This window comes from Candoia aspera, chromosome 6, assembly GCF_035149785.1.
Source record: "Candoia aspera isolate rCanAsp1 chromosome 6, rCanAsp1.hap2, whole genome shotgun sequence".
Classification (NCBI taxonomy): domain Eukaryota; kingdom Metazoa; phylum Chordata; class Lepidosauria; order Squamata; family Boidae; genus Candoia; species Candoia aspera.
This window is the reverse complement of record NC_086158.1, coordinates 2,718,647-2,732,400: the sequence shown is the minus strand read 5'-3', so window position 1 is coordinate 2,732,400 and position 13,754 is coordinate 2,718,647. Positions and strand designations below refer to the sequence as shown.

The following is a 13,754-nucleotide window of genomic DNA, read 5'->3' as shown; positions in this document are numbered from 1 at the left end:
TCCCGTGCCTGAGCAGTTTGTATGAACTTGTGTCTTTCCACCTCCAACACTCTAGCCCAGTGTTTCTCAACCTTGGCAACTTTAAGATGCGTGGACTTCAACCCCCAGAATTCCCCAGCCAGGTATGCTGGCTGGAGAATTCTGGGAGTTGAAGTCCACGCATCTTAAAGTTGCCAAGGTTGAGAAACACTGGTCTAGCCACTCTAACACGCTGCCCCTCTGTTGGATTGAGGCCTCTCCAGGACTGCAAACAGGTGGATGTTGACAGTCCTCGTCTTCCGCAGGGGCAAAAGAGGCAGCGGCTGTTCTCTGCTGCCCTTTGCCCTCCTCCTCATGAGAATTAATTCCTCTAATTAACTCACCTTATTATATTAGCTTTGATCTATGTATTTATACTGTCCTGTTCTTCATTAGTTTAGCATAGGAACCACAACTTGGACGCAAAAGGAATGGAGGAAATCTCAACTCATTAGTTACAAAAAAGCTGCATTCCTTGGAGCAGCACATATATCGTGACGGCATCTTTAAATATCTTAGATCCTTGGGAAGGATTTGATAGGCCAAAGTACCAAATCTGATAGACTGTGTGTCAATTATCATCATCATCATCATCATCACCATCACGACCACCACACACAGGGACATACAGGTAGTCCTCACTTAACAACCATTCGTTTAGTGACGGTTCGGCCTTCCCAGACGGCTTCTGACAAGCAAAATCAATGGGGAACCACATGATTTGCTTAACAACCATGTGGTTTGCTAATGCCTGCGGTGATTTGCTTAATGACTGCCACAAAAAAGGTGGTCAAATCGGGTTGGATTTGCTTAATGACCACTTTGTTTAGCAACCAGAATTCCAGTCCCAGGTGTGGTTGTTAAGTGAGGACTACCTGTAGATCAGTACCGCTCTTTCTCTTGAAGTGGAGACAGACCTGGTCTGGGGACATCGGTGTCCGTTCCTAACCGCACTGATGCCAAAAGGATGAAACGGGCACCACCATGTCGCGTTCTGACACAAGCACCGAGGGTGGCCTTTACATTGTGGCACCCTGATGCCCCTTTCATCCCTGCCCTGAAGATGCCACAAATGCCACCTTTTGGGCCTCCTTGGTTTCAATCTCGGGGACCTCTGGTTTGCGCAACCCCGTTGACACCCCGGACAAGATTTGCCCAGAGGCACCCTGCGCCAGCTGCCCCAGGCCAGACGAGTGGACTTGGCAAGTGGCCATCAGGCCACATCGGATCCCCCGGCTGTCCAGGAACCCCCCACAAGCACCTTACTTTTACAGACTGGGACACGGCTGCTCCAGACGCCGTCCTTCATGCACTCCATCTGGAACGTTTCACTCTCCACATCGTCCTAGAAAGAGGAGGAAAGGATTTTTTTTGAAACCCAGAACCCAGCCAGAGAATGCTGCCACGTTGGGCCTACCCAGCAAGGCACTGGTCGCATTCGCACAACCCCCTCGTCTCATCTAAACCTGGCATTCAGACATCTGGGGCTCAGGGTCTTGTGGGAATGCAGCCGCAGCCTTAATGTGCTGAGCAAACTTGGCAGTAAAGCATCAAAAGGTTTGTGTGTTTGGAAACGGCATGCTGTGCGAACACATCGATGGTGCTTGATAACTCTGGTTTACTGTCTTGTATATATCTAGCCAGAGTGTCCACAGGGAGGGAGTCCAAAAAGGAAAAATGGCAGCTACAACCATGTTATTGTGCCACCCATAAAAAAGGGCAGGGCTTTGTGGCACGGCTGTGGCTGCCATCTTGACTTTTTTGACCCCCCTGCAGATTCCCCCCTGTATCTAGCCCAAATGGTGGGTCATGCACCTGTCTGCTACTGTGCAGGCCTCACAGCTCCCCATAATTGCCCCCATAATTTCTTGCAGCACAGCAACGACTGGTTCTTTCCTTGCAAAATGCTGACCTTGGTTAATGAATTATTGTTTTCTTGGTTTGTGCATGGCACTGAATTAAACAAACTGAACCTTAAGCTAACTAATAAACTCATCCAAAGGCTGGATTTCCAAACCACACAAAGCCTAAACACTAACCAAGGTTAACTAACCAAGGTTAACTACCCATGGATTAATTAACCCATGAATTAATGGAGCCACTAAGCATTTGTTCGATATGGTTCAACATGTTACAAGAAGACAACCGGCCTCTTGGTAGCATTTGATGGAAACGAAAGTCTTGGCAAAGTCCATTTGTCACAAGGGCAGCAAACATGGTTTAAAGCTTAACTTCAGGTTCAGCTTTGATTTTAAAAGTGCGGCTAAGTTTTATGCCACGCTGATCATCACGATAGCTCAGGAAAATGACTAGGTTGGACTCAGAGACACATCTTGCAAATTTGAGGAGGAAGAAGAGATGGGTTGATATGATGATGGGTTTTATTCTAGCTGCTGTTCTTTCCCCCCCTTTGATTTATATGTTATAGATTTGAGTCTTGATACTGTATTTTTAAATTTGGTTCACCTTCTGGAGGCACTGTGGCAAATGGGGGGGCAGCTATAAATCGAAACCAGCCAGCCAACCAATAAAATAAGAAGCATGATGGGAGTTTCCGTCTTTTCAGACAGTGCAATGTTGGCCTTGGCACTGAGATAGACTGTTCCTGCCAATGGAGGCTCCACAAGACTGCAGGTAGAGACCTGTCATGCCCGAACCTGCGTAATCTCTGTTTCTCTTGCCCAATGCCCATCTACCTTCACGACGGTGTATCCTGTGTTGCAGCTGATCACCACTTGGTCCTTGAAAGTGTATGTGGCCTGAGAGGGTTCCAGTTTTCCATTGATGGGAGGCTCCAGAAGAGGACACGGATCCCCTGAATTTAAGAATGTAGATGAACAGTTTGGAAAAAATGTACAGTCCGTAATTAAACAACCCCAAAGCTGTGCGTCTTCTCGTATGTTCCTTCTGTACCTGAAAATCTAGTCTTGGAAAACTAGCGGTTCTCAAGAAAAGATTGGACAATCATTTGTCTGAGATGGTCTGAGGATTCCTGCCTTGGGCAGGGGGTTGGACTAGAAGACCTCAAAGGTCCCTTCCAACCCCAGGATTCTATGATTCTATGATTCGCCACCCTGGGGGAGAAACTAGTTTTGAAAACAGCATGCAAATTTAAAAAAGAGATCAATAAATAAATCAAGAAGCATCTTTGTAGTAATAATCAGGCTTCCCAGCCAAAAGAGGTCAAATAATAATGATGATGATGATGATGCATCATATGACTATATGTTTGTTAAATAAATAAACAAACAAATAAATAAAAAGCTCAGTTTTGGCCAGAGCTGTAGTGATTTCCTACTGTAACCTTTGCTGCTTTCCAGCAGCTGAAAACAGGAAAAAACGGAATATCTCACAGGCTTCCAGCTATCTCATCCTTATTAACTGTTTAGGAATGGAGGGAAAATTCCTTTTATCTGCATATGGATGAGAACTTACAGAATTTTGCATTCTCTAAGCAAGGCACAAACTGAGATTGGAAATGTGCAGTTTTCTAATTTTTGCAATATAGTTTCATCCACAAAGGAAGTGAATATAAAATGGGGGGAAAGCTTGTTAAAAAGGCAGAGAGTAATATTACCAAGATAATGCACAAATATGCATTATATTATTGAGAATTGTTTGCAAAAGTTGGGTACGTTCAGGCAGATTTCAAACCAGAATGCATGCTTTGAAAAATGTGCACAAAAATATATCTAAAATTGAATGTTCATGTTAACCCCCCCCCCTTTAAGTATCTAAAACGGTTGCTTGCTTGCTTGCTTGCTTTTTCTTTTACATGATTTTTAACTGCTGCAATGATAATCCTTTAAAATAGGTAAGCAAAGCTTGATGGTAAAAAGTCAAAATCAGTTCTTATGAGGATTCCTAGCAGTAACAGCATATTTTCAGTGCTTGGACTTATTTTTAGGGATGGTGACGGATGTTTCAAATTCAAAATATTTTAAGTATGAAGCATTCTGACCATTCCAGAGGTATTTTGAAATCAATTATTTCATCTTTGGAATTTATTATTCGAATTGAAACAGCCTGGTTCCCCATTTAATTGCCTACCAGGTTTTAATGGTACATGTTTTTTGTTTTAACTTATTAGTTTTGATGTTCTTTTTCTTTCCTTTGTACACCACCCAGAGTCACTTTGTCTGAGTTGAGGGGGTGGGCATATACTATAAATGCTATCGATAAATAAAAGTCCCATAAACTGAATATGACAGATTTGCAGAAATGGGTAACTGTGATAGAACTGAGAGATTCGCCAGCTCCAGTGATCTCTATGGCAAGGGTTTTCAAATTTTTTCAGGCCATGGAAGCTGTTAGTTAAAAGTATAACAATTGACTCTGGAATCCCTAATCGAAAAGCACATTTTCTAGTGACAGAAAATGGGCTGCACTCAAGATGACTTTTTTCTTTTTTGACTCCCACAGAAACCCAGAAAGTCTTGTGGAAACTTTTCAACCACTTTGAAAAACCCTGGTTTACAGTGAATTTCCCACCCACTTCAGGGGATCGGATCTGCCTTTTCCTGTTCTCACCAGGACAGAAAAGAAAAACAATGTGATCCTCAGGGTGAGATTCAGCCCTCAGGGGATCTCAAGAGTCAGTTGCTGCTCTCAGCAACTGCACAGGTACAAAAGGGTTAATCTCTTGCTTGGCAGAGCTTTGATGGCTTTCTTGTAGCCGCCATCTTGACTTTGGACCACACCCTGGAGACCCATGCCTTGAAAGCACCGACACAATGGGGTACATGCGAATCGAGGCCGAACCAAGGTTTCTGAAGAAGCCTATCTCCGCTGTTTTCCATGGTGGCCCTCTGTGTCCTTTGCTCCCTGTACCTCCCGATTACCAGCACGTGAAAAATCAACTCAACCCAAGGAAACATTGGCCAACCCAATCTCATGTCCATAGTGAACGAAGTTGAGGACCTTAACTCCATGTTCAGAGCTTTGGGTCTCCTTTGGTGCAGGAAATTTGGATTCTTCAAGGGGTGAAACACTGAAACTATTTTGACTCTGCCAAACTTTGGCTGGTGCACACTGTGCAGGTCAAGCAGGACACTGTGAACAGCCCCACAATGGTGCCACTGAGCATGGGTTAGACTAGTCCAGTGTTTCTCAACCTCAGCGACTTTAAGATGGATGGACTTCAACTCCCAGCATGCTGGCTGCGGAATTCTGGGAGTTGAAGTCCACCCATCTTAAAGTCGCTGAGGTTGAGAAACACTGGACTAGATGACCTCAAAGGTTCCTTCTACTTCCTACTCCATGGCCTCAAAGGTACCGTCTGACCTTCCTACTCCATGATTCTATTCTACAAATTGCCTTTGAACTACTGAGTCCAGTGCAGTCCAAATGCGCTTATATTATCCCAGAAACAAATTCACCTGCAAGATTAGCTGGAGTCATGTGGAGGTTGGGTTACCTGTTGTCGTGTATGTTAACTTCCACCCTCCGTTCTCTCCCGAATTATCGCTGTGGAACAGGATATGAATGTGGTTGCTCTGGGTTTCAATCCGTCCTGGCGGTCTTTCTCCACAAAAAGGCCCAAGTTCTTTTAATCCAGCTTTGATCTGTCAAGCAATAAAGCCAGGGTTTATGGACGAAGGCCAGCTCAGTTTCCCCCAAGGGTGATGTCAGCCAAAATTTGCTCTGCAGATGAAATGGCTAAACCGTAGCTAGCGAGTGCAATGGGTCCACTCTGCCTGAGCAAACAAAGGAGGAATTTTGTCAAGTTCTGAGCAGAGAATCTGGATTTTATCTTCTGGAGGAGAGAGAAGGTAGAAGTAGGAGGCAGATTGTATGAGTTGTATTTTATGAGTAGCTCCACTCAGGGATGGCTGGCACCCTAGAACACTCCTCACATACATGGACTGTGTTAGATCTTACCACTTAGACTTTATTTTTGTTGGAAGTCCTGGCAAATCCAGCATGCCTCATTTGTGTGTGAATTAACACGTAAATTGAGTTGTCCCACAATGCAACTCTGAGGAAGCGGTTTGTTGCCACTCCCGCTGCCTCTTTCTCCCTTCCTTCTCCTCCACCAGGAGCCAGCACAGGGATGTGTGCTGCTCTCCTCCACTCTGGGCACCAGGTGGTGGGCCTGGAATTCCCCTTTCTGCCACGCAGCTCTTGGCAGCTGTAGGGCTGAGAGTTTAGGGCAAAACTAAGGATTTAGAAAGGAAAGAAGAACAAAGGAGCCTCATCTTTTCCACCAAGATGGATGTAGCAGAAGCAACAAAGAATAAAGTCAGTAAGAAATTCTTTTACTTATCTCTACCTAATGTGTCTAAGCGTGTGATTCTTTATGCTTGGGAGGGCTGAATGTGTAAGATCAATGAAACCTGTGTTTCTCTGGCATGCTCACTGAAGCTATCTAAGATAATTTTCTTTTTCTGTGCCAGCTTCTCAGCTGCGTTATAAGCTCTGCTCCATTTCAGTGGTTCTAGCAGGCCACCGAATTGGCTTCAGTTTTTACTCCTACCTTTATAGTTATTTATTAATGGTATTTATATTTTTATATATTGCATTTGCATTTTATATTTATTGTTTTAATCGATTACTTTTGTTGTAACCACCCAGAGTCCCTCTGGTGGGAGGAGATGGGCGGTGACAAATTTGATAGATAGATAGATAGATAGATAGATAGATAGATAGATAGATAGATAGATAGATAAATCCTAAGGCACTACTAGGCACTTCTGTTAATTTCTTTGAACTGCAGACCGTATCTTCAAACATTTTGATGCCTCTTAAACCATGGCCTTTATTCTTTCTATCATACTTCACATTATTGTTCCTGCCATCCATTTACAATTGCAACTGCTGATAGTGACTGATTCTTGCCCATATTTTTACTCACACAGAAACCCACCATGTATTTAGAGATTCATGGTGCTAAATAAAGGAACCTTTTGGCTGAAGATCTACAATGTTTTCTTCCCTGGGAAAGTTGCTTAAGCAATAATCAAAGGGTTAGTTAAAGACTTTTTGGGGAGGTGTCTGATCAGAAGGAAGCCGGTAGCATTTTAACTTAGAGCTACAGTTCACAAAAAAGACTTGTGTCATTTAATAAAATTTGTTAGTCAGGGAAAGTGCCACCAGTAACCCCCAAGCTTTAGATCAGTGTTTCTCAACCTTGGCAACTTTAAGACGTGTGGACTTCAGCTCCCAGAATTCCCCAGCCAGTGTGCTGGCTGGGGAATTCTGGGAGTTGAAGTCCACACGTCTTAAAGTTGCCAAGGTTGAGAAACACTGCTTAAGATGAAGACCCAATCAATAATTTGGTTTCTTTGCTACCTCTGGCTGCAACCATTAGCATACAGAAGTGTTCCCATGACATGCTTCACCCCATTACCAAATTCACCTATTTTCTGAAAAATAAACTCAGAAAATTGAGTGGGTTTGTGCAACCGGCTAATCTACGGAGAAGCAGCAAAGGTTAAAATTAACCAAGCTTAGCCAACGGAGCCCAAGCAGTAGCTGGGACTTAACCAGGTTCAGCGAGTTGTGTGAACACAGCCTGTTGCTGTTTCTAGGAAGTGCTGTTTTCATTTGCGACGGAGAACGCTGATGTTTCATCTCACCGTTGTAAGTCTGAACCATCACTAAATGAATGGATGTTAAGTGAGGACTCCCTCATCTAACGGGGTGTGTGTCAAAAAAGTCAAGATGAAAGCCATCTTGACTTTCTTGGCCCCTCCTGCAGCCCCCTGTCGTGAAACAGCTGCCAGCAAGGATGAATGAAATGCAGCAACTCCTTCTCCTCTCCCGCAGTTATGGGTCAGATGGGTTAAAAGTGCTGACCTTTATGTAATCATAGGGGCAGGTGACCTCTGGGTGATCTTCGATGTCGAAATTCTCATCAAACTGGAGAGTAATGAAAAATCCTTCTTCCAACTCAATGCGGTACATACAGTCGGAGCTTTTAGGATAGGAGTTGGGGAAATCTGGGCTGTGGATCACTCCACTTCTCTGGGTGAAGAGGTTGTTGCTGCATTCCACTGCAACAGACCAAGATACGACGGTGGGTCAGGGGCAGAACAGATTAACCTGGTTAGCTTTGGGTTGACGGTATCGGTAGATCTGTGGGCCAAGTGTCGCAACAATCGTGCCCATGATCTAAGAAAGGGGACGATGGGTTTCGTCTCTCAGGAGAGGGCACCTTCCAGCATTTCTGTGCATGTTGCTGCAGTGGCGTGTGGGAATGACCTTGGGAGACAGGAAGTAGAGCTGCAGACTAGGCAACACTCAGATAAGAGGCGACCGAGCCCGCAGAAGGAATGGGGTGAGGCAAACGTCTCAGAAGGGACCCTCCCTCGTTTCTTGGATTGTAAAGGTGAGGTGTACCTTCAGACTTGCAAGGTCGATATCAGCCTTGTGAGGTAGTCCAGACAGGAAGCACACCCAGATCGACTAATTCTACTTCATTGTGAGGTTACGTTAAGAGAATCTTGCAAGTACGTCTCCCCTCCTTGCCTTAACAGCCCACGAAGCGAGGGAGGGTCCCTTCTGAGCCGCTTGCCCCGTCCACATTCCTTCTGCGGGCTCGGCTGCCTCTTATCTCACCATTGCCCAATCTGCGGCTCCTCTTCCTCCTGTCTCCCAAGGTCCTTCCCATACACTGTGGAAGTTGCACAGTCCCCAACTAAGCCGCAGCTGCCTAGGGTTCCCCGAGACCTTTCCTTCTGCCACAGACCGCCTCCCAAAGTTGTTTCTGAGCTGTAATGTTCGATACACCCCAACAGGAAAAATTTCCAAGCCCAGAATGGCTGCATTCATACAACACATGGAATCTGCTGGTAGAAACAAACCACTTTTTGCATCTGCGCCCACCCTTGGCTCTAAGCTAAGGTCACAGGCTGGGTGCCCACCACAGGCTTCAGGCTGAATCCTGACCGAATTTCACAGAGAGCCTCTTTGGCACATCTTGCACCCCAGAGGCCGCGCGGACCCTGATTGGACCCTGAGGCCCAGTGCTGGTGGAGGCTTGGAGGAACCATCCCTCATCCAGGGTGAAGACGGCAGGACGGGTGCTACCTTTGCAGGTCCTGTTGTCCGAGTGGAGAAGATAGCCAAAGCGGCAGGAACAGTAGTAGCCCCCGATGTAGTTGTGGCAGTGATGGTCGCAGGCCAGTTCCTCGTCGCTCCTCTCCAAGCACTCATCGATGTCTGTGGTGGGACACCAAGACCCTCGTCAAAGAACCAACTCCGCTGGCAACTGACAGGCATGCTTTGATTTTTGCTAAGCTGACGGGGGAGACCTGTGTTTCTCGACCTTGACCACTTTAAGCAGTCCGGACTTCAACTCCCAGAATTCCCCAGGCAGCCATGCTGGCTGGAGAATTCTGGGAGTTGAAGTCCAGATGTCTTAAAGTTGCTAAGGTTGAGAAACCCTGGGGCAGAGTGACCAGAAATGTGGTGTCCTTGGTAGCCCAGCCTGTCTAAGGGCTTCCCATCCGGATCTGGCATAAGTCAAGGGTGGGGGTTAATCCATGCAGCTTTGGGGGACTGGCAAAGCTCCATTTTTTTTAGGGCAAAATGGATTTTCCCCTTCAGCAGATGCATAGTGGAGCAGGACTGTCTGCAGGGCCTGGCCAAAAAAGTCAAGGTGGGGGTTCTAACACGGCAACCGAAGCTCCACCCCTTTCTTATTTATGGGTGGAGCTTTAATTACACCATTGCAACCACTGGCTTTTTTGAACATACCTTGCGGTCACCCTTGCAGTGCAGATAACAACCCACGAACTAAAAAAAAAATCAGTAATGAGCCCCACATTATTCGCTTCCAGCAATTCCCTTATTGAACCAAAAATAGCAATATTGACTGTTCTAAAAGCAGCCTTAAACAATAGCTTCAGGGGAGGCAGAATTCACACATCTGGGAGAAAAGCAGGAAGCTTTTTAAAAAAAATGTGGACTTGCCATTTGTATCGACCCCCTTTGGGAAGAGGATTATCCCACGTGACTTTTGTGAATTTACCCATTGGCAGAGTTTTGAGTCAACAGGACCAGAACCTTGAAAATGGAACCAAGTGGCAGGCCAGGGTTGGGATGGAGAAGAGAAATGGGTCTAGGGGGGGAATTTTGAATGCACAGTTGTGTTATCTGACCCTTCCCCTTCTCACGCATGCTTGGCTTCAGCCTGTTTTCTTGGGATTTCAGCCTGGGATCGGGCATCAGAGGGAAATGTGGCAAGAACACGATGCCTTGGCTGACAGTCAAGTCCAGTTCAAGCACTGGGTGCTGATTTTGAAGTCCTGAGCAGATCAGGGCCAGCCTAACTCAAGTACAGGTAGTCCTCACTTAACGACCACAATTGGGACTGGAATTTTGGTTGCTAAGCAAAGTGGTCATTAAGCAAATCTGACCCCATATTGCAACCTTTTTTGCGGTGGTTGTTAAGCGAACAACATAGTTGTTCAGTGAATCATGTGGGTCCCCATAGATTTTGCTTGCCAGAAGCCAGCTGGGAAGGTTGAAAATGGTGCTCATGTGACCATGGGACACTGCAACAGTTGTAAATGCAAACCGGTTGCCAAGAGTCTGGATTGTGATCATGTGACCACACGGAAACGCTGTGACGGTCGTAAGTGCGAGGACTGGTTGCAAGTCAGTTTTTCAGCACTGTCATAAGTCTGAACCATCACTAAATGAATGGTCGTTAAGCAAGGACTACTTGTAATTACCTCTTCCTCTGGGGTGTCCACAGCATATGGTCAAAAAAGTCAATGCAGTTGAATTTTCATGTATTTTATGTGTGAAGCACATAAAAAATGGGCAGGGTTTCAACTGTACCATGGTGGTCCCCATCTTAGCGTTTTTCACCAAGGAGCCCTGCTCCTCCCCGTGAATCTGTTCTAGTTTTTCATTGATCTTCAGAGGTCTTCCTCCAAGGGGGCGAATGGCAGGTGCTGATCTTTCCAATGATTCCCCTCTGTTTAGAGTCAAGGAATTGCAGGGTTGGGAGACACGCCAGTCCAACTGTCTGCAAGGTGCATAAAAACCATTTAAACCATCCATGAAGGGTGGGCCTCCAGCCACTTCTTCCAAGCCACGTTTGTCAATCATGGCCAAAAGTCAGGAGCCCGGGAGCTCCTTTCCCGATTAGCACATTCTATTCATAGGCAGAAGCTTCCGTGAGTCACCTCTGACTTCATCAGATGCATAGTGGCCACACTGATGCTGGACTTAAACTAGGATGAGGTGGAGATGGAGGGAAGACAGTTTGGTCATGCAGATGCAGGCTGTGGAAGAGTGCTGGAAAGCGTTTGGCCCGAGAGATCAGAAAAATCGCACCCCAGGCGTTTCTATAAAAATAAATGTATTTACAGAAAGCACAAAAACGTATTTTCAAGCCTGTGCGTTCACACACGCTGAGAGGACGGGGAGGAAGGCAGATGGAAAGGAAAACCGAAACTAACGAGCCCAGGCAAAACTCCTCTCCAGGGCAGTTAAAAGCTTTACCTTATATGGTCACGCCTTTCCCCCCCCAAAACCGAGGATACTTAAGTTTGACCTTCTGACTCTGCCAGAGCGATTTGCTACCATAGCAACGTGATGGCTTGCTCCTTGCAAAGCAATCGAGGCAACGCCAACACAGGTGACAAGTGAGCAGGATTACGAATACCTCATCAACAACAGCTGTCATGTGCTAAAACCCATGGTGTTTGTGGAGACCTATGAGGTGGCCGGTAGCCTTGTGGTGTACATGAGTTCTACCACTTCTTGCTCACTTTTCTAAAACGGTCACTCTGAGGTCAGCTACGGAGTGTCCTGGGAGGTCGAAATGCTCGGATATGACTTTGCCCTTGTTCTGAATCCTGCCGTTGGCCTTCTCAGAGAAGCTGTGACCTGTCCAGATGGGCCCATCAACCAGTCGAGACAGACCAACTCACCCACAGCTGCGTAATGGGCATCAAACCCTGTGAAGCGCTCCTCATTGGAGAAGTCGGATCGGAAAGTGAGGCTCAGATATGACCCTGGAGATGTGATGGGCTCCTGCCCTGGGGTCTGTTCCGGATCTCTGTCCTCTTTCCCACAGAACGTAGCCAAGACCTGGTCCTCGGACTCGACCTGTTGGAAGTCCAAAGAAAAGAAAAGTCCAGCGACTTAAACACGGAGGCAGCAGGGTGCTCTTTGCCTGCTGTTCCTAGCCTGACCTCGTGAGACTACCAGACCTACAATGCCCTTGGCTGGAGAGAACTCAGCGCATATTGTGCCAATATTTGAATAATGTCCAGGGTCAGTTTGACGGTTTTAGAGCAAAAGGGGGAGTTGACTCACGGTAAAGTGGAAATGCAAATTTTTCTCAGTCCACAACAGCTGCAGGCTGTTCAGAGGGGGAGATGGTCAAGAGAATATGGTCAGAAACGATAAGCCAGAATGATATTGCACCTCAGCATGGACAGGTAGCTGTTGATCCTTGGCGAGCATGTCTTGGTCATGGAGGAACCCAAGTTGCAGGCTGTCCACATGCATGCAGCCACCCTCGTGACACATGCACACACAAACACACCTGTGGATGATCTGGCCGGGATGGTTGGCACAGGGAGGGCAGCTGGGATCTCTTACGATCAGGTTGTTCCTAGATTCAGCTCAGCACTAAGTGGTGCAATGTGGGTTGATCCCAGCAAGGGCCACGCATGCAACCATCTTTGCTAAGAAGGATAAATTAAGGCAGAGATTCTTAACCTTTTTGTGCCACGGATTCCTCTTGACAGTCTGGTGAAGGTGCCCTGCTCAGATAATATATATTTAAATTGTCAGAGTCTTTTTTAATCTCTATAAAGCGCTGTCTCCAGCATTTGAAAGTTTGCAAAGATGTTGGCTTCCAATCTCTTTTGCCATACAGTAGTGGCAGCTTAACCAAGAAAGCCTGTAACTTTCAGTAGCATCCATAATGTCGACTTCAGGATCTTGAACTAAAAGATTTCCCTCATCTATATCATTAAAAATCACATCCTTAAGAATGTCCATTGAGGGCAAAGGAATTTCACAAGTACAGCAAATGGAGGCCAGAAGCCCTGCTTGGTTTTTTTTTTAATGAGGCTTTTAGTTTTATCCTTTTTCTCCTTCAAAGAAAAAGCTCACTCACGATGAATATGAAGCTGTTATAACATTAAAATAGGTTAGTATTAAGATTAAACATGTATTTATAAAGCAACACCAACCCGAACACCCTTCAAATGGCTTTTAAGAATTCTCATTTGTGCTGTCCGAGTTGTAATTCTCCCCCATCCAATTTCACAGACCCTCTGAAATCTACCTAAGGACCCCTTGGGGGTCTGTGGACCCCAGATTAAGAACCCCTGGATTAGAGGGCCTGATGTCAGCTGCAGACTAGCAAATTTTTGAGCAGAATCCTTCCAGCAGTGGTCTGGGGCAAGAACTTAAATCTCTGTAAAGGATTTGGGGGCCAGCTACTTTAATGCTCACAAGCAGCAAAACGATGGAATAAATGAGAAAGGATTCACAACAGCACAGCAGTCAAATCTCACATCTGTAAGCAAGGCTGAGACCTTTTTCAGGGACGGCACCGAATCGTCTTTAAACCATTACAGAAGGAGCCCAATTCTCCCACTCATTCAACGGCTGAGTTCACACAACGTGTTTCCCTAACCATGGCAGAAAGGTGCCCCAGGACCTGCTCTTTTCTGCCCCGTCCTCAATATGTGGCTGTCTTCTCTAAGCCAGCTTCAAGTCATGCTTAGCTGTTCTGGTTTTAAAGACAGTTTTTCCCCCGC

The 13,754-nt window shown here is 46.0% G+C and overlaps 1 protein-coding gene across 5 annotated transcripts in view; it reads right to left on the bottom strand.

Moving 5' to 3' along the window:
• MASP1 (MBL associated serine protease 1) overlaps positions 1-13,754 on the bottom strand; it is a 62,470-nt gene that overhangs the window by 24,544 nt on the left and 24,172 nt on the right. For all 5 annotated transcript variants that reach the window (XR_010068161.1, XM_063306252.1, XM_063306253.1 and 2 more), the window contains exons 3-8: positions 11,907-12,084; positions 9,049-9,180; positions 7,816-8,012; positions 5,435-5,582; positions 2,715-2,833; positions 1,285-1,363 (exon numbers count right to left, since the gene is read on the bottom strand). Coding sequence is in view for 4 of the 5 variants with exons in the window: in XM_063306252.1 (XP_063162322.1) it covers positions 1,285-1,363; positions 2,715-2,833; positions 5,435-5,582; positions 7,816-8,012; positions 9,049-9,180; positions 11,907-12,084 (853 nt within the window). In the remaining variant the exon portion in view is untranslated. The remainder of the gene's footprint in view (positions 1-1,284; positions 1,364-2,714; positions 2,834-5,434; positions 5,583-7,815; positions 8,013-9,048; positions 9,181-11,906; positions 12,085-13,754) is intronic.